At 46.7% G+C, this 25,226-nt stretch overlaps 1 protein-coding gene across 11 annotated transcripts in view; it reads left to right on the top strand.

The window, feature by feature from the left end:
- Positions 1–25,226, top strand: part of LOC119179860 (japanin-like-RA2) — a 162,797-nt gene that overhangs the window by 121,881 nt on the left and 15,690 nt on the right. For 6 of the 11 annotated variants that reach the window (XM_075869293.1, XM_075869294.1, XM_075869295.1 and 3 more), the window contains 2 exons: positions 3,477–3,496; positions 14,803–14,864. The exons of 2 other annotated variants lie outside the window; for them this stretch is intronic. In XM_075869293.1, coding sequence (XP_075725408.1) covers positions 3,477–3,496; positions 14,803–14,864 — 82 coding nt within the window. The remainder of the gene's footprint in view (positions 1–3,476; positions 3,497–14,802; positions 14,865–25,226) is intronic. 3 more of the 11 variants (XR_012884938.1, XR_012884936.1, XM_075869298.1) reach the window with 1 other exon arrangement.

Below are 25,226 nucleotides of genomic sequence, written 5' to 3'. Positions count from 1 at the left end.
ACCTGTCCGACCGAAGTACGGTAAATCCAGGGGGAGTGATTTCACTATCATGGATACTCTCATGCAGCCAGGTCTCCGTGACACCAACAATGTGCGCTCCATGAGCTAAAATTATTGATAAGAAATCAGGAAACTTGTTTACTATACTTCTAGCATTGATAATCAAGAGGTGTAAGTTAGCTTTCTTCTGTTGTGATAGTCATCGAGGACCGGGAGGAGGGAGTGCAGTTTTAATACCTTTTGTGCGGCTGTTGGACCGAATGAGACAGTTAGAAGCATTGTCCCAGTCGTGACGAATATTGTCAATGAAGACGTGATCGTAGATAATGCGGACGTTTGTGCCAGCATCTCTAACTTTGTTGCTTCCCACAATTTTTTACGTATTATGTGTATGCGAGCTGTAAAATCCTCATTAACGCGAACATTTGGGTCTTCAATGTTCCTGGCACTTTTCATAATTGCAATTTTGTCGTTGAAATTGAGGAGTTTAATAATAGTAGGAGGAGGACGGCCTTCGCTACCTTTCCCTAAGCGATGGCATCTTTCGATTCGCGGGCATTCCATTTCAAGTTCATCAGTAATCAACTGTGACACCTTTGAAAGCAGTGACGCATTTGCTTCCTCGGGTTCTTTCAAAATGCCATAAAAAATAACGTTGTTTCTCCGGGATCGGTTTTCTAGGTCATCATTTTTTGCCGTAAGCTGTTCCACGATAGATTTCACTGAGTTAAGTTCTTGTTTTAGGGAACAGGTCCCCTCAGAAACAGCTGCTGATGCGGAGGTTGATTCAAGAGAAGCCACTCGAGATTCGAGGGCATCAAATCTAGAATTTACGGATTGATGAAATTGCTTGATTTCAGCTATATCGTCAGCCAGTTTTTTCTGTCCTGATAGTAGCTCATTCAACATGCTTTTAACAGAAGCAATGCTGTCTGTCTCCTCAAGCTTTTCGTTGTTATTGCTGAAAGGTTAGTGGCAGAACTGCTGCTTGAAGCAATATTACTGCCTTTGTTGGCTGAAATAGACTTTGCCAGTCTCTGAGTGCCTGGATTTGTTTCTACATCCCCGCTCTGGAGCAGTGTGCAAATGCAACGGAATAGATGCGAAAGCAATGAAAGGCACTTCATAGCAAGACCAACAGAACAGTCAAATGGGCAAGGAAACAGCAGCAAGAAGCGATTATCAGAGCAAAAGCAGTAAGCATTTTGGAGGTAGTTTACCTGCGCAAAGAAAACACGACGGATGAGCATCGTCGAATCTTTGCTGTTTCCTTGCCCACTGACGTGCAGATGCGGTGGTGGTGCTTTTATATCCGCGGCCGGTAACGTCACGGAATGAAACTTGCCGAACAATGGACGGTGAAGCGAGGCATTATCAGTGCAAGGGGTGGGTGCCTTCACCGACAGGCCGTGACCATTGTCTACTGGGGCGATGGGGCAGTCTGTGAGCACGCAAACTGTAGCGTCCATGTGCTGTTCCAACGGTAGAAACTGCATTCCGGACACCGGGGTTGGGAAGTCAGGCACAGTAGCAGCGCGGCAAATTGAAGCACCCAAGCTGGCGTAGAAGAACTGCGCAAAGAAAACACGACGGATGAGCATTGTCGAAGCTTCGCTGTTTCCTTGCCCACTCTATGGGCCTTGAGATATGAGCCTTGTGATTGTTAAACCGATATCGGAAGGGTGTTTCGGTTTCCCCTAAGTACTGCATTCCACAGATCAAGCATTCCAGGAGGTAAACTATATTACGAGTGTCGCAGTTATAGTCACCATTTATTTTCACGCTGAAGTTAGATGCGGTGCTGTTTGCGATAAGTGAAGGGGTCATACGCTGGCAGACTTTGCAACGAGGTTTGTTGCAAGGACGGCAGCCAGTAGGTTTTTCTGCGTACGCTTTTTGACGACATGAGTAGGTCACCCAGATTTTACGCTCTTCTGTACGTCACACGCGGTGGTTCTGGGAAAATTGATTTAAGTCGTTCGCGTTGTAAAAATAAGTTATGGTGCTTTCTTAAAATGGCATTTACGTGTTGCGCAGGCGCAGAAAATGTTAGAACAAGGTTAGTGCAGGAGAAGACCGGCTGTTTATTCTTGGTGCTTAAAAGCGTTTTGCGGTCCTGGTTACTTGCCCTTTTTATGACGTCATATACGATCTTGGAAGGGTACTTCTGTTTTGATAAAGCATTCTGAAGCTGCGCACAATTGGAAATAAAATCAGTTTCTTGGGAGCATATTCTTTTAAAACGAAGGGCCTGGCTACAGGGTATGCTGGTTTTAGAGTGCTTGACATGGTTGCTATTAAAATGAAGGTACTGTTGAGTATCAGTTGGCTTTCTGTAAACTTTAGTGGCAAGCTTGCCGTCACACAATGTTACTGTTACGTAAAAAAAGTTGATAGTTTTTCCTGAGTAGGTATCAGAGAATGAAATAGACGGATGAGCGTTGTTGAAATCGTGAATGAAATCATCTCTTATCATCTCTTATTACTCGTAATATAGTTTACCTCCTGGAATGTTTGATCTGTGGAATGCAGTACTTAGGCGAAACCGAAACACCCTTCCGATATCGGTTTAACAATCACAAGGCTCATATCTCTTCACTTCCTCATCTTCCAATATAAAAGCATGCTAACGCAATGGGCCACTCATTTGACAACATTGGAGCCACGATTCTAGAGTCTGGCTTCCGAACGCCTCATGACAGGGAAGTGCGCGAATCATTTCTCATCTTTAAGTTCAATACAATTGCAGGCGGTTTAAATGAGAGTACGGGGAAACTCAGCGTCTTGCACCAGTGACCACTGTAGATGTTATTGCTTGTACCAGCTGTAATCCTTGTGCACGTGTCGTGACTTGTTATTTGATTGCTTATAAGTAGGATGTGATGTGGGGGCCCCCATATAGATTTCATGTCTGATTGTTGTACTTGTTTTTATGATGTTTGCACACTCGTGATTATTGCAAGCGAAACGTATGCGCTTATATGCTGTTGCACCACTGTTACATCTGTTATTCTGACGAACGCCGGTCCCACGGCCGAAACGTAAAGAAACCTTTCCGTTTTGCGACGTGTGTCTTCTTTTTATTCATATATATATATATATATATATATATATATATATATATATATATATATATATATATATATATATATATATAAATATATATATATATATATATATATATATATATATATATATATATATATATATATATATATATACGTTGAATGCTGATATTAGCCAAAGTTTAGTGTCTATTTTTTGTAGTTTGCACAATCTTTAACGTTCACCAGGATGTTTACTTTAGTAGAAGCCTAGTGTATTATTGTATTATATCTTACACCTGCTATGTTCTTATAATCATACAGCGTACAATGACAAAATTATGTCCAGACATACTAAAGAATGTTTTATTGTAAATAACACGACCTATTGTTTTATTATTCACGGTGTAATGTTTTTATTTTCCATTTCAGACAAAAGGACGATGGGATGAGTACGTATTGGCATGAAATTTACGAAGTTTTGGTAATTGCTGAAGGGCAAATGGTAATTTAGGTGATTGTGCTTGCTACTGATGCACACTAAGTTATATTTTAATTTCTTCTACTTTGGAAGCACTCACTTGCCAATGTTCGAGGAGACGATTTTTAATTGCAAAGTATTTCTAATCAAGTTAGAAATACTTTGACCGTCCGTCCACCCGCCCGCCCGCTCGCTCGCTCGCTCGCTCGCTCGTCCGTCCGTCCGTCCGTCCGTCCGTCCGTCCATCCATCCATCCATCCATCCATCCATCCATCCATCCATCCATCCGTCCGTCCGTCCGTCCGTCCGTCCGTCCGTCCGTCCGTCCGTCCGTCCGTCAATCCGCATCTGGGTGGTCCCGTAATTGTTTTTCTTGGGTAAGACCAAAAAGAGTACGGTAGCGGGAGAAGACTTGACGATATTTTCACGTGCTACACACTCCAAAGAACTGAGCCGGCGGGGAGACGCACCGAAAACTGGCAATATAGCTGCTTCAATAATCAACAAATAGCCAGAGCACGTGCTGTCCCGGAACATCGTCTTCCACACTAGCGGGCAGCCATGGCTTACGCTAACCGCAACTAGCAGCCAAGTGGCATTATTAGCTCCTGAAAAAAGTGGGCATGAATCTGATGCTCGGAAAGTACAATGGCAAAGTCGCGGTGAGCCAATATAAAATACACGCACACACACAAACAGCACTAAGGTTTATGCGCAATCGCACTACCGCGTGAAGTACGGCTTCTGTCGCACTACGTGCACGATCTCCGAGAAGTGCCTTCACCACCGTGGTGAGAAGGCGCCGTCAAGGACTACCCTTTAGTTCACATCACTCACGTTCGCAAGACTTCGTACGGTCTGAAGAAGTGAATGAGCAGTTTTTCTCACAATCTCTGGCGTCGGCCTGGAGTCCGCGCCCAAATTTGATCGCCTGAACGGTATTGAACTTGTCAATGGCGAGCATTGTAGCGGCATACGTCTGTAATCTGCTGGTGCGTAATGTTTAGGCGGGCTAACTGGCGTGCTTCTTCGCCGTACTGGGTAAGCGGCCCTTCACCAGGAGTGATGAAAGCGTCGCCATTGTGTGGAAGCATCGCATCCAGCATGGTCTGGACCTCACGTCCATAGACAAGATGGAAAGGTGTGAATCGCGTAGTTTCCTAGACAGCAGTATTGTACGCGAATGTGACATACAGTAGCACCGGGTCCCAGGTCTTATGATGTACATCTACGTACATGGATAAGATGTCAGCGATGGTCCTGTTCAGTCGCTTTGTCAAGCTGTTGCGCTGCGGATGATATGACGTGGTCTTACGATGACTCGTGGAGCTGAGCTTGAATACGTATTGAATGAGCCGGGACGTGAATGCTGTTCCTATGTCGGTAATTACGCATGACATGGTGCCATGTCGAAGAAGTATCTGGTCCATGAAGAATTGGTCGCTGTCGGAAGCCATAGCACGTTGTAGTGTCTTTGTTTCGGCGTACTTCGTCATATTGTCGGTGGCTGCTACGATCCACTTGTTGCCAGCAGTTGATAGAGGAAAGGGCTTCAGTAAATTCAATTCTATTTGATCGAATGGCGCTTCAAATGATTCTATTGGTTTAATAAGCCCCGCGAGCTTCAGTGGCGGGGATTGGCATTGTTGACACTCTCGGCAGCTTTCCACGTATCGCTTAACGGATTCAGAAAACTTAGGCCTGTAGTGTGCTTGTAGAACTCGAGCGAGAGTTCGAGAGGAACCTAAATGACCAGTAGTGGGCTCATCGTGGCAGGCGAGAAGAATGTCGTCACGCATGTCAGTTGGCACATCTAGAAAATAGGTTCTCTCATTGCCGTCGGAGTTTTTGTTTTACTGGACCCCATCTCGCAAACACATCTCGCAAACTTCGACAAGTGCACGGGATAATGAATCAGCATCTTCGTGCTTGCGAACCGATTGGTAAGCGATTGCGAAATCAAATTCCTGTAGATGAAGACTCCATCACACCAGTCGCCAACATGGGTCCCGTAGGTTCGCTAACCAGCACAACGAATGATGGTCGGACACTACCTTGAAGTGGATTCCGTAAAGGTAAGACCTGTATTTCATCGTGGCCCTTACAACAACGAGGCACACTTTTTCTGACGTGGAGTAGTTGACCTCGGCGCGGGAAAGAGTGCGGCTAGCACAAGCTATCACTCGCTCTGTGCCTTCTTGTTGTTGGACGAGGACAGCTCCAAGACTCACGTTGCTGGCGTCAGTATGAATTTCAGTACCAGCGTCTTGGTGAAAGTGAGCGAGGACTGGTGGTGTCTGCAAACGCTCCCATAGCTCACAGAAACCTTCCTCCCAGACGAATGCAACGTCTTCACGAGTGAGTCTAGTGAGTGGTCAGCAATCCTAGGAAAATTGGCTATAAAGCAGCGATAGTACCCGCAGAGCTCTATAAAGCGACGTACTGCCTTCTTATCACGTGGAACAGGAAACGAAGCCATGGCGTACTTTTGTCAGGGTCTGGTCGAATAACATCCGGCCTGACAGCATGACAGAGAAACTTAAGTTCATTGTAGCCGAAGAGGCATTTTTTCTGGCTACAGTGTCAGGTTAGCAGAGCGGAGCGCTTAGAGCACATTTGCAGACGCTTCAGGTGCTTCTCAAAGGTCGCAGAAAACATGACAACATCATGCAGATAAACTAGGCATGTGTGCCACTTTAGACCAGTGAGAACATTGTACGTAATTCTCTGGAATGTCATAGGGACAAAACAGAGGCCGAAGAGAATTACTTTGTATTCATATAGGCCGTCCGGTGTAACGAAGGCGGTTTTTTCACGATCTCGTTCATCAACTTTGATCTGTCCTTAGCCACTTTTCAAGTCTATCGATGAAAAATACTTGACCTGCCGCAGTTTGTCGAGGGAATCGTTCATGCGGAGCCGCGGATAGACGTCCTTTTTTGTCACACTGTTAAGTTTCCCGTGGTTCACGCAGAAGCGCAATGATCCATCTTTTTTTTCACGCGCATGACCGGAGATGATCAGGCACTCTTCGAAAGCTGGATAATGTCATCTTGCAACATATCTTTGACTTCAGCATTTATTATATCTCGTTCCTTTGCCGAAACGCGGTAAGGGTGTTGTTTTATGGTCGAGGCATCGTTATACGTATTTATTATATGTATACGATTATACGTATCGGTGTCTGACGAACCTTCGAGGTGGACGTGAAGCACTTTTTAAATTGATATAGCAGTTAACGTAGCTCGGTCTCTTGTTCCGGGAGGGTCGAATTCACATCAACTTTTGCAAGTAGTGAAGTCATGTCGATTGGTGTCGGTCAAAGCTCGCAGTCGGCTGATGTAGATGCGAAGGATTCAGAAACGTCTGCTATAGGGTAGGCGTAATGGATGACGGTGTCACAAAACAGGTTCTGGCACTCGTTACTGAAATTTTTCACAAGTAGAGCAGAGTGTCTATTATAAATCGTGACGAGGGTGCGTGCAGCGCAGACACAAAGGGCGAAAAAAAGCGCGAAAAAAGCGCCCAGTTACCTTCTGCGAAAACGTCACCATGCCGTAGCTTGTCGGACACAACATTGACTAGAACGCTTGAACGCGGAACTACCGTGATGCTGTCAGCAGAAACGCGAAATGTGCTGTCACGGATGTCATAAAGTTTGTCGGTGGATCCAGCTGTCATAAACAACACGGTATGCTCTCGAAGATCGATAATAGCGCCATGCTCCCGCAAAAAGTTGACTCCCAGGATTAGGTCTCAGGAACAGTCACAAAGTACGAGGCAGCTGGTGAGAAACGTACGTCCCCGAATGCTCCCTCTTATAGTTCACGTGCCGATTGGGGTGACTACGTGCCCGCCGGCTGTACGAATTCGTGCTTTGTATCAAGACATAACTTTCTTTATGCACGCTGATAGTTTCGCTCTCATGATCAAGTAGTCTGCACCTGTGTCCAATAAGGCACTAACGTCATGGTGACTGTCGACTACCACATGTACATCCGAAAAAAATATGCTTCTGGCTTTCGTCGCTGTCGTCGGGAAATCGCTCCCTGTTCGTGCTTGCGTCGGCGGGAGGCCTTGCTTGCGTCGAGTGTCAGCGGTCTCGCTCCCGAAGGTCGCTTTTGTTAGTTTTCCTGCCAAGGGCTTGGCGAGTGCGTCGGCGCCACCCCTGGGAGGCTCCGAAAGTTAGGAGAAGATCGCCTTGGGGATGGGGACCACTTCATTGGCATGCGCTGCTGTGAGAGGTAATCTTCATTACCTCTCGGTCTTTCGCCCAATCTCGGCTGTGGTGAGCCGACGGCAAAACCCTGTATTTCGATGCGGTAATAGGAACATTCGCGGTACACATACCAGCTTCACCACAGTGATAACACAGTGGTCGTCTGTCCGGTGTGCGCCATATGTCGAATTTTCTGGGAAGCGACCATCAATTTTCCAAGTGCTGAATTGGCTGCAGCGAAGGAAGTGCATCCTGAGGCATAGCATTAACGAAGCGTGGTGAAGCAGGACCTTATAGAGTGACAGCTTCTGCGTATGATGCTCGACGTGGCTCCATCGAGAAAGGCGGGACATAATTGCAATGCGGCACTTGAAGAGCCTGTCATACTTCGTTTCTGAGGAGGCTGCAAATAGACCCTGCAGTAGGTTGGGACGGGCACTGAATCTTGTGGAGTTCGTCGCGCACCACCGATTTAATGAGGTCGCAGAGAGACTTGATGTTGACGCTGCTTCCTGCACTTCCAATCTGACCTATTGACGGAGCAGCACTTACTTGCCGGTCGCACACAGTAGAGCGCTGTTGCAGCACTTGTTCCAATGTGGTGGCTTCGGTCAAAATTTCGCCACGGTCTTTGGGGGCCAGCGAAAAGCTGCTCCTTCACTCCTCGAATTAAATGATGAACCTTCTTTTTTTCTGCCATGTCTGGGTCGGCTTGACGAAAGAGGCCCGTCATGTCCTCGACGTACATTATGACACTTTCGTTCGGCATAAAAGGCATGACTGAATCGCTCGCTCGGCTCGTTCAAGGTGATCGGGATTGGCCCTACTAGACTGCAAATATCGACGAAAGTCGCTCCACAAGAAAAAAGGTTCACGGTTTTCGTACCAAGTACGAGCGCCGTCCTCCAAGCTGAAATACACGTTTTTCATCTTGTCGAAGTTGGTCGAACCATTTTATTCGTATATCTGTTTGAACTGAGCCAGCCAGTTTTCGACATACTCCAAGACAGAACCGCGAAACACCTTTGGTACACGTGGCTTCCACAGCATATGAGGCGTGGCTGCAGCGCCTGCCAGTGCGATGGAGCCTGCAGCGCCTTCCTTAGCGTTTGGGGGTGTGACAGACTTCATCGCGGCAAGACGTCCGCGCTCAGGACGTAGTCCTTGGAGTATTCGGCTTGAGCGCTGGACAGTTGTTGTCACTGCAGCTACAGGGTTACCTGGAGGCTTTTGAAACATTGGCCGGGGGGTCATCCAGCAGCTCCATCAGTTGTCACGTGCTACAAATGTCTTCAACTCGGAACGATTGAGCCGGTGGGCAGACGCAGCGAAAACTGGCAAGATTGCCGCTTCAATAATCAACAACAACTAGCCTGAGCCCGCACTGCCCCAGAACATCCATTCATTCTAGTGGCCAGGCATGGCTTGCGCTCACCGTAACTAACGGCGAAGTGGCAATTTTGTCTGGCTTGTCATGGCATGAAAAAGTTAAAATTCCACCAAGTATGTAGTCAAACCACAATTACCGGATACTTGGTGTGCAAACCTCGGTGGTCTCATAATTGCTTCACTTGGGTGAGACCAAAAAGAGTACGGCAGCCGCAGAAGACATAAGAATATTATCAGGCTTTTCATGGCGTAAAAAAGTTAAAATCCCGCCACGTATGTGGTCAAGCCCCAATTACAGGACACTTGGGGCGCAAACCGCATACGTCAGACCGTGGTGTGTGGGACGCCACAGGTTATTGAGAGTCTCTATACCTAGGACCGGTAGTTCTTGTGCAATAACAATAGTTGACACTTGCGATGAGCATCTTGGAAGGCCAAGGCATGTCCGAAGTGCTTGGCCTTGGACGCTTTGCAGTGCACGGATGTTAGTCTTGCACGCGTTGGACAGGACAGGAAAACTGTGCTGGAGAGTTCCGAGAAAGTGGGCTGTGTAAAGCTGCAACATGGAGTGCACGGATGGGCCCCATTATTTTCCGGCGACGAACTTGAATACATTCTCAGTGCCAATGAGCTTTTTTTCAGGTATGTGACATGCGGGCTCCAGGTTAGGTCACGATCTACGATGACACCTAAGAATCTATGAGTGCTCTTTTATAGGATTGATCTGCCATCGATGCACAATGAGTAGAAAGACATCGGTTTGTGTGTAAACGCCACCGCATATCATTGTAGAGACGCTGAGAGCGCACATTCGGCATTTATCATGGCTACCGTCACATCATTTAGTGTTTTTGACAGCTCGGAGGCCCCGATCTTTGTACTGCGGTATTGTGACAAAACATCAGGACATAATACCGCCTGGCTTCAACCTTCCGATGCATCCAGCAGCTGCGCTATAGAGCCTTCGTCAACCTGACGTCCACTTATCAGTTCCTGGAATTTTTAAGAAGGCACGCATGTCTACGCGAGCCTTGAAGCAATTGACTTTGCGTCTGTTGGACGAAAGGTACTTCGACCGCATACATGATTACACTGATGGCCCGACTAATTTCAACAGCTCTGCAGGAGCAGTGGTTGTTCCATCTGAAAATGTGTTGCTTTAGTACAAGTTTTCTCACACCACGACGTCGATAGCAGCAGAGCTCGCAGCACTTCAAGTGGCAGTAAAGTACATTCTTCTGCAGCAGCCTAACCAATGGGCCATCTTTTGCGACTCCAGGTCAGCCTTACAGTCACTACGGTTTGTTATGCAGCACGGGTTACATGAACAATCAGTATATCAAATAAAGCACGACTACCATGAAGCGCTCAAGGAAGGTCACGATATTGTATTTCAGTGGTTGCCGAGTCATTGCGGAATCGTCGGCAATGACCGCGCGGATGAAGTTGCTCGGTCGGCTCATGACCAAGACCAGCGCACGCCCATACCACTCTTGAGAACGGACGCTGCAAGGCTACTACAATCACTTGCTCACCGTATATCTCTCCTACAATGGAATACGCAGGGTTTCTCCAACACGCACCTGTAGTCCATCGACCCAAACTTGCAACTTCGTTTGCCATCCGGGCTCCCACGATGCGCTGAAACTTTACTGTGTCGCATGAGGTTGGGCGTGGAATTGACGAATTTGTTCTCTCGTCTCCTTGGAATGGCGAGCACTTCGGCATGCAACATCTGCACTTGCGAGGAAACGCTTGAGCACATTCTATGTCATTGCCCAGCATACCAGATCGAATGACGTATTATGGAAACCAAGCTCTGTCAGCTGCATTCACGGCCGCTTACAGAAGAGAAGATCCTGGGACCTTGGTCGACGGCTTCCCATACGCGCAAAGCCACGAAAGCCCTTTTGTACTTTTTAAGGACCACCAGACTTCACGACCGCTTGTGAAAGAATTGTGCGAGACTGTGCTGTGTAGTCTCGAGCTGACTATTCATGCTTCTCTTTCTTACTCCTCTTCTTTTCTATCTCTTTCCGTTCCATTATTCTCCTTTTCCCCCACCCCAAGTGTAGGGTAGCCAACCGAGTCAAGCTTGGTTAACTTCCGTGCCTTTCCTCTCTATTTATCTCTCTCTCTATATATATACCTAGGAATGGTGAGAGCAGGCACTGGTAATTGAAATGCTACAGATTTAAAAAAATCACATTCACTGGACTGACTCGGCAGCTGTTGAGTATATATAACAGTGCCAGTGTCAGCTTTATGTGGATATTCGTATCGTGAATTACGCCAGAATAACGTACAACCATTTTGCATACACAGCCACGTTTAACACCGCAACGACACCACAGAAACACATACGCATACTATAAAAATGCTACAGACCCAAGCAAACAGGCAAAATATGGATGAACTAGCAGATTGAATTTCCTAACTTTAGTTCGTAAAGAGGCCCTATCTCTCTAATGATGAACATTGAGATAAAAGATAGTCAAAGTATATTACTTGAGAGCCCAGCAGGCGGGTTGCTGAGGATTGCTCTAGGACCTTCCGGTGCACTAGCCGACGGAGCGTCTTGACGACCATCGAGAGAGCAGACAAGTCGTGGTCTTCTCTGGGTCGAAAACGTCGTTGCGTCCTCCCTGCACCACTTCCAAAAATGTTTTTCCTCTTCCAAGATTTCCCACCTTTTTGCGCCAGCGTCTGGAAAATATTCAGTACTGCTGGATGGCCCGGCGAGCGTAGCTCGTAGGCATCACAGCGAAACAGGCGTGGGGCGCCTTTCTTCGCCGAGCGGATCAAATCTAAACGCAGAGATTGCGAGAGCCACGGTCTTCTCCACAACCTTTCGGGCTCGAGCTGCCGTATCATCCCCTCCTATCTCACTTGCAAATGACTAGCATCACCCAACCTTTCCAGGCATCGCTGACTTCACAGCTTGCTGGTGGTGGCGTCCATGACTCAAACGTGACAACCATCAAGCATTGAACTGGCGTATTCTGCGTGGCAATGATATATTCTACCTACCGGCCACGCGAGGTCTCGGAAATGCTTTTGAAAAATGCCCTATGAGGCCATAATGGTCGTGAAATGTGAGTGGTGTCGGAATGCTGGCTGTAAAATTTTATTAACTGTATACACACACTCCTATCATATAGGCATCGCGTGAAGTCGTGGACAGTTGTATGCTGAAGCGTCATCCACAGGAGTAGGTCTACGTTGCACTTCCAAGAGCTAGCATCCTAGCAAGCTTAAACGTTTCGTAACAGCTTCTCGCTTTCTCGCGGTGGTAATGATCATGTTGCAAATGGTGGCCGTAAGGATCTTTGTCACACACCTGTAAACAAGTAACAAGTGGTTACGTAATACATGACGGTTCCATAAATGTATGTGCGTGCAATTCTACATATATGCATGATTATTTCGTAAGGGTTTGTTCAATAAAGAAGTTACACCACAGTCATTTCCAAACGCATGCATCGAAAGCATGAATTATCAAGGTGCGACAAGCTTTACGCCTTCCATAGAGCACAGGATGAGGCGGTCAAACTTAGATGGCCTGTCCCAACGTCAGAATCTCAGTGCGCGCTAGCCGCGTCTCTCGGGTATGTAAATAAGGTTCCACCATCGAATGAACCATTCCTGGTGCGTAAGCTGTGGCGAATTTACACAGCGGATAGCCTCTGATATACACCGACTGATTCACCGTTGCGCCACTACAGTTCGCGCATTGTTGACCCGCTGGCCTGCAAATGCTGAAGTGGACGCCGATGCCGCTTGCCATACAGTGGCATTTCAACACCTTCTGCCTCTTCCTCGTTTGTCTCCGAAGGACAGCTTGCTTCTGCACATAGAGACCTTCCGGTACTCCACGAGTGCACTCATTCCTCCAAGTGGATCAGACCTTCCCGGCCGCTTAACTACCCGAGGGAAGGTTGCGCTAAGAGAAAAGCGCGCTGTTCAAACATAATAGAAACAGGCACGAAACGAGCACACAAGTATACACAGGACAAGCGCAAACAACTGCCACAAGTCTTACTTGACTGTGTGTAAGCAGCGCGCTCCTTTCTTAAACGCAGCCACCACAGCGAGTGAAGTTAGTTTTGTCTGTCCCTAATGGTGAGTCTGGTAAGCGCGTGCGCAGGAGGAACGATGCTCAGTGGAGGCGACGACCTTTGGAAGGTGCCCAACGCGAGCCTGTCCCGCCAACTTGCTACTGATAACAAAAACGCGCTAAACATTTGAAGCTCTCATGATTGCCAAATGGCGTATGGTGTACATGAATGGCTTGCCGTTAGCATTCCGGTAAAACGCACTCTCCCTGGCGTAGTTGCTAGCGCCACGCACTGCGAAGCGAGAGGTTACTGTTTCGGCGCCACGCGCACGATGGAATAATTTCTTGTCATTTTTTTGCATTTTGTTAATGCATAGTTTACAACGTCATAAACTTCACAAAAAAAATTTCAGTGGAGCCGTTGTGGAACCAGGCAGCCAACATTTTCGTGTTAAAAATGTCCAAGAAGGAACGGGGTTCAAACATGGTTCTGCTCTGTGCTAGCGCAGTACTTTACTACTGAGCCGTAGTTGAGCGCGAAACTACTATGCCTAAAAATAACCTGCGGGCGCTATGTCGGGACCACGTTAACTTATGAAATCTAACGTGACAGAAGATTAAAATATCAACCTGGCGTCATATGATGCTAATCGTACAACCTGACGTAACACAAAATAAATTACTTGAGGGCTACGTCTTTAAATGCTTCTTAACCATATCAAAGGGCTCAGCTATATTCCTTCAACGTCATCAGCTAGTGAATCAATTCATCGAGTCAGTACTTTGAGAGTTTAATTGCATTGTATTCCTAAGAGAGTCTGCAAATGATTCTGTAAATGCCGGTTTTCAAGCTTTCGCTGCGACTGTGCTGCGCTTTCTGTGCAGGCGTGGCATTTGTCAAAGCTTTATTGTTAGCGCAAGAGAAAGTAGACGCATGGTGACCGAATTGTCTTAACTTTACAGTCACTGCAAACCACAACAGGTGCTTGTAATTGCAATTATTTGAGAATATTACAACTACTGTCGGTGAAGGGATCTTCCCGCTCGTATACGATTTGAAGTGGACTTTTTCAAGATTAGGCTGACCTATGTATTGTTCAATACTGCTGTGCAGTCATACATGGTAAAAGAGCTCTACAAGCGCCAGGGAAATCTCACCTTTTTCAAACCAGCTTTCTTTTTACTTCTCAAGGAACAACAGACCATGAACAGTTTTGGCCAGAATGACTAATATATAAACTTAATAGTGGTGAATTTTCTGTCACTTCACTGCAACTATTTCATAAAACAGTGAATATTGATGTAGCACCTCGTATTTGAAGTTTGAAGTTTTCAGTTGCACTCACGTCATATTAGAACTAGTGAATAATGAGTAATATTCGAACACAAGAACAATGCCCTTAATATTTCATAATGTACAATTTAAGTAACGAATAGTGCATTAGAGCTGTAAGTTATATTTCCCGTCTGGTTAATATCTGTGGTTAAAGGTTTACGGACACTAAGGCTATCTGCCTTCCAGGTATTACTTGTCTTGATTGCGTACATTCATCAAGGTTTTGAATTTTTGCGTGACATTACATGATAAAATGCTGATGTCACTCCCTTTCAGAGAAATACCCATTCAGTTACAAGCTAAATTGTGCTCAATAAGAATGAATCTAACTGTCACCTGTAAGTATGATGTGCTATATTACATGTCCGTACAATTTGTATGAGCGTGTTAGCACGTCAGTTACTGTTAAATTTTATACATGCAAGTCATCGTTGCATCCCCACGCAGCACGACGGAGGGTAACAAATTCACGCACTAAAGCGATGCCACGCAAGATTCGTTTATTCCAGTGGGCACTCCCACAAATGCAGTTACGCTGAATTTCAAGAAACTTTGTAGAACCTCAGGAAAAAAAGTCCTAAAGGAATAGTTATTTGAAATCAAACGCTTCTGTTTTTACAAGTTATCTCAGCCCGAAAAAAAAACATCTGGTGTTCAATTGCTTTGCGTTGCTTGTATATTTGTCCAGCTGCTTACTTCCATAAGAAGTTTACACTAACTGCTGATAATATGAAAAATACAGGATGATCTGCCACACTTCTGCGCCTAAGACAGCAGCGACCAGGAGTCAATTTTTCAGGCTCCCTCGAAACTCGCGGCTCTAAAACATCCTGATGGACGAGAAATGTCGAGTATCTCCACGCGCCTCACTGCTTCTACACAAAATATCCGCCATTTCATCCAGAGGCACGTGCTCTCGCTTAGAACCCATAAAACACATGTGTTTGTATGCTACAGCTATCTCTGCGGCTATCATTGCCTCAAAATTTTCCGTGTTTTACAAAATAATATTGAGATCTAACAGACAATAATGCCAAGATAGTATAGGGGAAGATATAGATCAAATTATAGGGTAAATATGAAAAAGAAGTGGGCGAAAAGATAACTTGCCGTGGGCAGGATCCAAACCTGTTACCTTCGAATGACGCGTTCCATGCTCTACCATTGAGCTATCACGACAGCCATCCCCCCAGCCATTTTGTAGGGTTTATATGTGAATTAAACGTGGGAGTGTCAGTCAGCGCCACCAGTAGCCATGGCGGGGAGTGTGGCACACTTTTTTTAGGCCTATTTGGCGTCACGTAGCACGTGAACTTGTTTCGAGTGGGCAGCTGACCAATAGTCCCTCGTATACAACCTAAAGGTACTAAGTCTGCCAGTACGAGACCCTCGTTAATTAATAAGGAAAGAAGTGTATACCTAAGGGCTCGTTTTTCCGTGTTTTGACACAATATTAATAAGATCTAACAGAAAATATTGCCAGGGGAAGTATAGGGGAAGATATTAGACCAAATTGTAGTGCGATTATGAAGAAAAGTGGGTGAAAGGATAACTTGCCGTGGGCAGGATCCAAACCTGCGACCTTCGAATGACGCGTTCGATGCTCTAGCACTGAGCTACCACAACAGCCATCCCCCCGGCCACTTTATAGGGTTTATATGTGAATTAAACGTGGGAGTGTGAACTCTTGATCTAGGATCAAGAGTTTATCGACTGAAAGCAGCACGAGCCGTAAGCCCATGCGTCCTCTCTTTTCCTATGCTATTTAATGTGTTCGTGGGTTCCCGCAGCCGTCTTGGATTGCACTGTGGGCAACCTGTAGTCCGTGACCATTGCGGATTCATTGACATGGGTAGCAATCTATATATATATATATAAATATAATATATATATATATATATATATATATATATATATATATATATATATATATATATATATTGTCACGGGGTCGTGACGTGGCCGAAGCCAGGAGACTTTGTGTTGGGATTTAACTGTTTATTTGGGCGAAGCTGTGCCCGGTAAACGGAAAGTTCAATTACAGCAGCAGTCTTGCACAGATAGCAGTCTCGGTCTGATAGCGGCGAACGGAGCGTCGGCCTTCGATCAACAACTGACAAGCGGTGAAGCGCGTCGGCATTTATACTCTTGCCGTCGAATATTCTAGAGTTATCGCTGGCGGTGGCGTACGTTCCAGAACAATCTGTACCATTCGCACAGTGGGCGTGTTCTTATCGAAATGATCTAATACAGTCCGGAACATTCTCGAAAACTGCAGGCGTGGTTTGCGCTGAGAATCGTGTGGTGTTTTTGGATGATAATAAAAACTTGGGAAATGGAACGTGGCATCGCCCCCCCCCCCCTGAAGAAAGGCATCATCCCGATGCTTTAACTAAAAATGAATGTACAATAATAATGAAAGAAAGTACAATGAATAAATTACGATACAACAATAATACAAAAAAACACTGTTCCAGTTTGTTAACGTGCACGAAACGGCTTGAGGCGCGTGACATGGACGACTTCAGATCGTGATCGGCGTTGTTGAGAGTTCGTGAGGCCGTCGAACGTTCTAGCGTTATCGCCGGCGGTGGCGTAGGTTCCAGAACAATCTGTACCATTTGCACAGTGGGCGTGATATTATCGAAATGATCTAATACAGTCCGGAACCTTCTCAGAAACTGCAGGTGTGGTTGCGGCGAGAATCGTGTGGTGTTTTGGGATGATAACAAAAACTTGCGAAATGGAACGTGGCAATATGTATATATATATATATATATATATATATATATATATATATATATATATATATATATATATATATATATATATGTATTGTCACGGTGCGATGCCTTTATTTACAGGAGATGATCAATGCGAGAGTCCAGGGATCTGGCGGATCACCGCTCGTGCCAACCTCGTTCTTCTCTTCTTCCACGCGCCCCCTCAGTACCGTAGCAATTCCCCCGTTGCAGACGATGCCCACTGGGCGAGTTAGGCTTCGTTGCGATGATGATAGTGTTTTAGACGGGCAACATGAACGACGTTGGTCTTGCTTGAGCGGCGGCTAGTTGACAACAACTGAGACATCACGTACGTGACATCGCTGAGACGTTCCAGGACAACAAACGGACCGGTGTAGTTGGCCAGAAGTTTTCGGCAGAGGCCGCGCTTGCCAAGCGGCGTCCAAAGCCACACAAAATCCTCTTTCTCAAACAATACGTGGCGGTGACGTCTGTCGTAAGAGTTCTTAGAGCGTTTCTGGGAAACGAAAGTTCGTAGACAGGCGATGTGCCGGGCCTCTTCTGCACGGCAAATGGTTTCGGCGAAAGTAGGTTGATCAGTCTTGGAAAAAGGCAGGATAGTGTCAAGAGCTGTGCGGGGTTGGTGTGCCTAGAGCAGATAAAATGGACTGTATCTCGGTGTTTCGTGCTGTGCAGTGTTGTAGGCGAAAGTTATAAATGGCCAAATTGCGTCCCATGTTTTGTGTCCAGAATCAACATACATGGAAATCATGTTCATTTGAGTTCTATTTGTTCGTTCCATCAAACCATTAGCCTGCGGGTGATACGGGGTAGTGTGACGAAAATGGCACGAAGCAAGACGAAGAAGGCCTTCAACTACATCGGCAACAAATTGCCGCCTGCGACCACTGATCATGGCACGGGGGGATCCATGGCGTAGTATAACGTGTGACAGCATGAACCGTGAAACTTGAGTGGCCGTTGCCGCAGGAATAGCCGCAGTTTCGGCGTAACGTGTGAGGTGGTCAACGCCCACAATAATCCATCGGTTGCCGTTCGTTGATCGCGAAAAAGGCGCGAGCAGGTCGACAGCTACGACGTCAAATGGTGAACTCGGGGGTGCTATGAGATGAAGTAGTCTGTCTGGCGGAGTTGTAGGACGCTTGTGGCGTTGACATTGCTCATAGCTCGCAACGTATGCAGTCACACTTTTACACATCTTTGGCCAGAAGAAGCATTCTTGCGTGCGATAAAATGTCCTAGAAAAACCCATAGGGCCAGATGTTGGGTCGTCGTGCATTGCTCGAAGTACGTGTTGTCGAAGACTAGTAGGCACAACCAGAAGTAGGCGAGGGCCTACGCCGGAATAATTCTTTTTGTAAAGAACGTCATCTTTTACGACGAAACCACGTTGACCGTTCGTTTCAGAAGTAAAGAAAAAGCGAGACTGTTGTCATTGCGTTGCTCTGCTCGAAAAGGTTTTAGGTCAGGAAACGGAGTATCCACTACAGCCAAATATTCATCAAAGTTGTCAGCGTCAAACTCGGTTGTCGGAAGGGGAAGTCGTGAAAGGCAATCGGCGTCGGCATGACGACGACCACTCTTGTAACAGACTTCAAAGTCGTGTTCTTGCAATCGTAACGCCCAACGAGCAAGACGACCAGATGGGTCTCGTAGTCCACTAAGCCAACATAAAGAATGGTGGTCCATGACAATCGAGAATCGGCGTCCATAGATATAAAGGCGAAACTTGTGCATGGCGAATATGACTGCGAGACATTCCTGCTCTGTGACAGTATAGTTTCGTTCCGGTTTACTTGAACAGCGACTGGTATAGGCAACGACGTGTTCAGCAGCTCCATGGCGTTGGACAAAGACGGCGCCAATACCTACACCACTGGCGTCGGTATGAACTTCTGTGGCAGCAGATGGGTCATAGTGGCTAAGTACGGGCCCTGACGTAAGAACAAACTTGAGTTGCGAAAAAAAGACGACTCGCTTTCCGCTGACCACTGAAAAAGGTGCGTTCTTGTTGAGTAGAGCCGTCAAAGGGTAATCGAGGTCGGCGAACTTGGGCACAAAGCGACGGAAGTACGAGCATATGCCCAAAAAGCTTCGCAACTCTCGTACCGCCTGAGGTTGTTTGAAGCTGCTGACTGCTGCGACTTTCTGGGATCGGGTCGAACGCCATGCTTGTCTACCAGGTGAACGAGAACGAGAGTCTCACGGCTACCAAAGTGGCACTTCTTAGAGTTCAGGGTGAGCTTAGCTCTCTCAAGGCAGGTGAGAACAATGTCTAGACGATGGTTGTGTTCATCGAATGTACGGCCAAAAATTATAATGTCTTCCAGGTAGCAAAGACAAACTTCCCACTTTAGTCCACGTAACACAGAGTCCATGAAACGCTCAAACGTGGCTGGAGCGTTGGATATGCCAAACGGCACTACATTGAATTCAAATAGACCATCTGGGGTTATGAAGGCCGTTTTCTCTTTGTCACTCGGGTGCATGGGGATTCTCCAATAACCAGATCTCAAATCCACCGAGGAGAAGTACGATGCCGAATGTAAACAATTGATGACGTGATATCCTGGGAAGCGGGTAGATATCCTTTTTAGTAACAGAGTTGAGCCGTCTGTAATCCAAACGAAATCGCCATGTACCATCCTTCTTTCGGACAAGAGTCACTAGAGCAGCCCAAGGGCTACACGTTTCTTGAATGACCCTTTTCTTTAACATTTCTTCTACCTGTTGAGTAATGACCTTGCGCTCCGCAGATGAGACACGGTATGGTTTCTGCCGGATAGGGTGAGCGGATCCAGTGTCAATCCCATGGCGAGTACGCGACTCGGGTGCACTTATTTGCTCTTTTTTCTGCGCAAAGTCAAATATAGCAGCGTGCTTCGCAAGGACTTCGACCAAAGCTTGACGTTTTTCTGATGATAGCGACTTGTTTACCTTACTCAGAAAGTTGGCTTCTGTATGGTTCGTTGAACGAATAGGATCTACTCTCTCGTCACTTAAAGATGCAATAAAACTGGTCGCATTTTGTTCGAAGCGGGCGAGTCGCATTCCGCAGGGTAGCATAACAGGTTCATTGGAATAGTTCGACACCCATAAGACCGATCGCCTATCACTGATCGACAGAACACAATGTGGAACGAGCACATTTTTCTTGGCGCAATTGAGAGGAATGGGCTCCACAAGAACATCAAACTTTTCGGCGTCCGAGGCAGAGGCGTCATCGCGTGCGGTCTTCATGGAGTTGGGCGGCAAGACAACATCCTCCATGACGGTGATCTATCCTTGACAGCACCTAGGATCGTCAGTAAATGCCGATAGCGTAATCTCGCCAGCACCGCAATCTACAGTAGCCCCGCACTCCCGTAGAAAATCGATGCCCAAGATGATGTCAAGGGTGGAGCTGGTCAGGACGGCGAATTCAGCCTCGAAGACCTTGTCACCCAAAGTGACACTAACAACACACACACTGATCGGGCACAATGTCTCCCCGCTCACTGCACGCATTGATGCACAACTGTCCCAGCGAAACATCAATTTATGTCCTAGCCGCAATTTGAAGTTAAGACTCATCACTGAAACAGCTGCTCCCATATCTATCAAAGCCATCGTAGAAAGTCCATCAATAAGCACGGGGACCCTATTTTGCGTCATAAAAACGGGTGGAGGCATAGGCGGATGTAGTGACAAATGTTCGGCGACCTCACCTCCATTGGCCGCACCACCTAGTTTCCCGGAGGCGGGGAGGTGACGCGTCGACCTGGAGATAGAGAACGGAACCGTCGTGTTGTGGGGGCGTCAAGCTTCGCACGGAGGAAGGCGAGTCGTTGCGTGAATTTCGGTGAAAATTGCGTCCTACATGTGTATCACTGTGACTCGTTTGCTGGAAGCCATCCCCAACGTACGCGTCCCGCATTGAACGCTTATCACCGCGCCAGCGGTTTTGTCGAGAAGAAGCTGATGATCCCTCGTAGTAGCGCTGCTTGGGGCGAGGCCTTTTACCACAGAATCGAGCCACATGTCCACGGTAACCGCAGTTATAGCCCACAGGGGCCTCACGTACGTCGCCAAACCTTCCACGAGGCGCCATGTGCCCATGATCGTCCCACGAAGACACCATTGTAGGTGGTTGGCGGGAGGCGTTCTGGAAACCACGGCGATGATGTAAGTTCTCGGTTGGGGGCTCTGGTGCTCTTGATTGGGGCCCACCATATAGCGTGGCATCAACCGCAGCACACATTGCATCGTATGGCGGGGAGGTGTTGATAGCAGGTGCTCTCGGCGGGTTGACAGCATCACGTCATCCACGTTCTTCGCGTACGATTTGTCTAATCATTGAGGCAAGATCACAGGAGGATGTTGGAGGGACGTCGACACTTGCAACGGTGGTGACGTTGGCAAGTCTACCAAATTTGGGAGTGATGCGCCTAGCCTTGAGGGTCTCAAACGTGCGGCAGTGTTGTATTACGTCTGCTACAGACGCCAAGGTGTCCTTGCCGATGAGGATAATATAGACATCCTCAGCAACCCTTTTAAGAAGATACCCTACCTTGTCATCTTCTTTCATGCGTGGGTCTACAGACTTGAACAATTTCAGAATCTCTTCAATGTACGTTGTCCATGTTTCACCGGGAACTGGAGCACACTGCATCAAAGTTTGCACAGCGGGCTTCTTCTTTATCACTGAGTCCCCGAAGCAGTTCGCTATTTTTTTCTCAAACGCTTCCCAGGTCGTTATTGTTTCTTCGTGGTTTTCAAACCACACCAACGCCGTCCCTTTTTAACAACTGGGAGGCCGCATCCCAACAGTTGTATTTACTCACACGGTTGAAGTGTTTCAGCCATTTGTCGACGTCTTCTCCGACCCTCCCAGAGAAGCTTCGTGGTGCCATGTGTCGGGGCCACGCAGCGCTAGACGAAGAGTGCGTGGTGTCGCCGTCAGCGATCGGATCCATAGAGAGCGGTGGTAGACCAGCCAGTCGGCGGCTCTGGCGTAGTTCTTGAGGTAGCGCTTCTGTGATCGTTCGCCTTAGATCGCTCCGCTGTACCCCGCATCTTCCACCAATCATGTCACGGTGCGATGCCTTTGTTTACAGGAGATGATGAATGAGAGAGTCCAGGAATGATGATGATGATGATGATGATCCTTGACACTCTGGCGCACACCCACAAAGGGGGATCGGCCAAGAACCGGGCGGCAGGATCTTAACTAAAAGGCTAATGGTTTTTCAAAGAAAACGTAATTTTGGGCTAAAAAATATAGAAAGGAAAGCCGAAAATCGAAAAAGGAGTATATCCAGGAATCTGGCCGATCACCGCTCGTGCCAACCTCGTTCTCCTCTTCTTCCACGCGCCCTCTCAGTATCGAAGCAATATATATATTTATGAAGGCTTGAACATTATATAAAGGGTTCCAACATTGCTGTTGGAACAGAGGGTGAAAACGTGCGCGCATCGTGCAAGGCCTGCGGAACGTTTTCCTTGGCAACACTGTTCATCTTCCACTGTATGGTTGTTGTGATGCAGAAAATTTTAGGTTTCGGCATTGTAATGTTCCGGTGTTGTGATTTTTGGTCATTTCCAATTATTGGTGTTTCGTCAATTCAGCTTTTTTTAATTTTTGGTGTTTTGAATTCCAGCACTCTGATGATTTGGTAATTTTTCTTTCGGCATTTTGAATGGCGCCCAAGTGAACACACACAGCACTGCGTGCGTTCGCTCTTTTGTCTTTGTAATTTCCACACGCTGTTTTTTTAATATGAGTTGTTTATTTTTGTGAACTAAGAATAATACAGTAAGTGTCCCTTTTTCGAACTCAGCACTACTTTCTGCGTCAGAAACAAAAACACGGGACAAAGTATCGGCTACTTTGTTGAGTGTTTCATCATTACATGGTAGAGCGTAGTTATACAAATCAAACAAACTTTCCAGCCACTTCTGTGTACTCTTTTAAATGCGAAGAATCCTTAGCGAACATCGGCGACTTTGAACGTATCTATCTATCTATCTATCTATCTATCTATCTATCTATCTATCTATCTATCTATCTATCTATCTATCTATCTATCTATCTATCTATCTATCTATCTATCTATCTATCTATCTATCTATCTATCTATCTATCTATCTATCTAGCCGCTTAGGACTTTTTACTCTCCTGGCCGTGTCGATAATGGTATCACTACAAAACTTAGTATGGCGTAACATGACAGTATGGAGAACGTATTTGATTAGCTATGACATAAAAATCGTGATATGTATGTCGTAAATGCCATGCTTTAACTTTCATGGTCCCGCAGCTCTTGCGGTGGTATGTTCACATGGCTTGTTGCGAAGCTGGTGTGGTATGACATGATTGCATGGCGAACACAAGCGACCGACCTGAACATGAAAATTATGAAATGCGTGTCATGCAACAACATTATTACGTGCCACGCTCATGATGCTCACGTGATACGCTCATAATGCGTCACATATACCAAATTGGTATTACAGTACGTGAATAGATGACGAAGGTATGTGACTGGTGCAAACGTGATAATCATGAAATGCGTGACATGTCACAACATGATTACTTGCCACGCTCATGACGCGATCGCGGTTGTTTCGCAAGCTTCACCTATACCAAATTTGTTATTACGGGACGTGAATGGATGACGAAGGTATGATACTTGTGCAAACATGATAAACATGAGATGCGTGTTATGTAACAACATGACTACATGCCACGCTCATAATGCGCTCGCTGCCGTTTCACTTGCTTCACATGTACCAAACTCGATATTACGTGACGCAAACGAATGCCATAGGTAAGTGACACATCCAAACTTTATAATAACGGCATGCGTGTCAAGTATCAACATGACTACATGCCCCGCTGATGATGCGCTCGCGGCCGTTTCGCTAGCTTCCCATATGCCAAATTTGGTTTTGCGTGACGCCAATAAATGATGGTGTGTGACTAGTTCAAGCATGATAATCATGAGATGCGTGTCGTTTTAGAACATGACGACATGCTGCAGTCAAGGTGTCAATACATTTCGACTTGACGTGGTGCACGTGCTCGCCAGCGTTCATTTCGTCACGTCCCGCCGGCGTTGCCACGCCGAGAGCCGGTCCTGCCATATACTCGCAGGCGCTGCGTTGCTTTGATGCATGCGTGTTTCAGCACGTCCGGCTTCACTCCATCACGAAAAGTGGGGGGCACAGCGTTTTCTAGCTAACGCATCGGCTCGAAACGCAGCATGTCGCATTCCGCACCGGTTACCGTCAGGCCACATTGATGGACGCTAGTCGCGCCGGGCGTCAGACTGTAGAGTGCTCGCGTTTTCCTAACGTAGCGGCGCCGTGCCCAGCGTGCGCGCGCGTCAACGCTACATTGGAGTATATAGGGCCCTTCATGGTGCACTCACGGCCGTTTCGCTGGCTTCACATATACCTGATTTGGTGTCACGTGAAGTCAATGGATGACGAAATATATCACTGGTGCAAACACGACAATCCTGACACGCGTGTCATTTAAGAACATGACAATTTATCACGTTGATAGCGTGCTCGTAGCTGTTTCGCTCGCTGCACATATACTAAGTTTGCTATCATGTCACGTGAATAGATGACGAAACTAAAAGACATCTAAACCTGATTATTATGACACGGAAGTTATGTGGAACCTCATTTACCTTCACCTCGTAACGTTGTGCTAATTTTAAAGTGACATATCAACATTTCTCATTCGTGCTTCGCATATCAGTGATTCCCTTTGTGCGCGGGTTCCACCTATTCTTTTGCTCTTAAGGTAAAAAAAAATTCAGCATATCCATGGAGTGAATGCATGATGATGAGTGGGGGAAGCATCTATCAGCCTGTCCGTGCGTCTGTTCCTGCGTTTGTCTGTGCGTTCATTTATGAGTCCGTCCGTGCGTCCCTCCGTGTGAC

This window comes from Rhipicephalus microplus, chromosome 7, assembly GCF_043290135.1.
Source record: "Rhipicephalus microplus isolate Deutch F79 chromosome 7, USDA_Rmic, whole genome shotgun sequence".
Taxonomy (NCBI): domain Eukaryota; kingdom Metazoa; phylum Arthropoda; class Arachnida; order Ixodida; family Ixodidae; genus Rhipicephalus; species Rhipicephalus microplus.
Note: the sequence above shows the minus strand (reverse complement) of the source record. Positions and strands in the feature narration are given on the sequence as shown.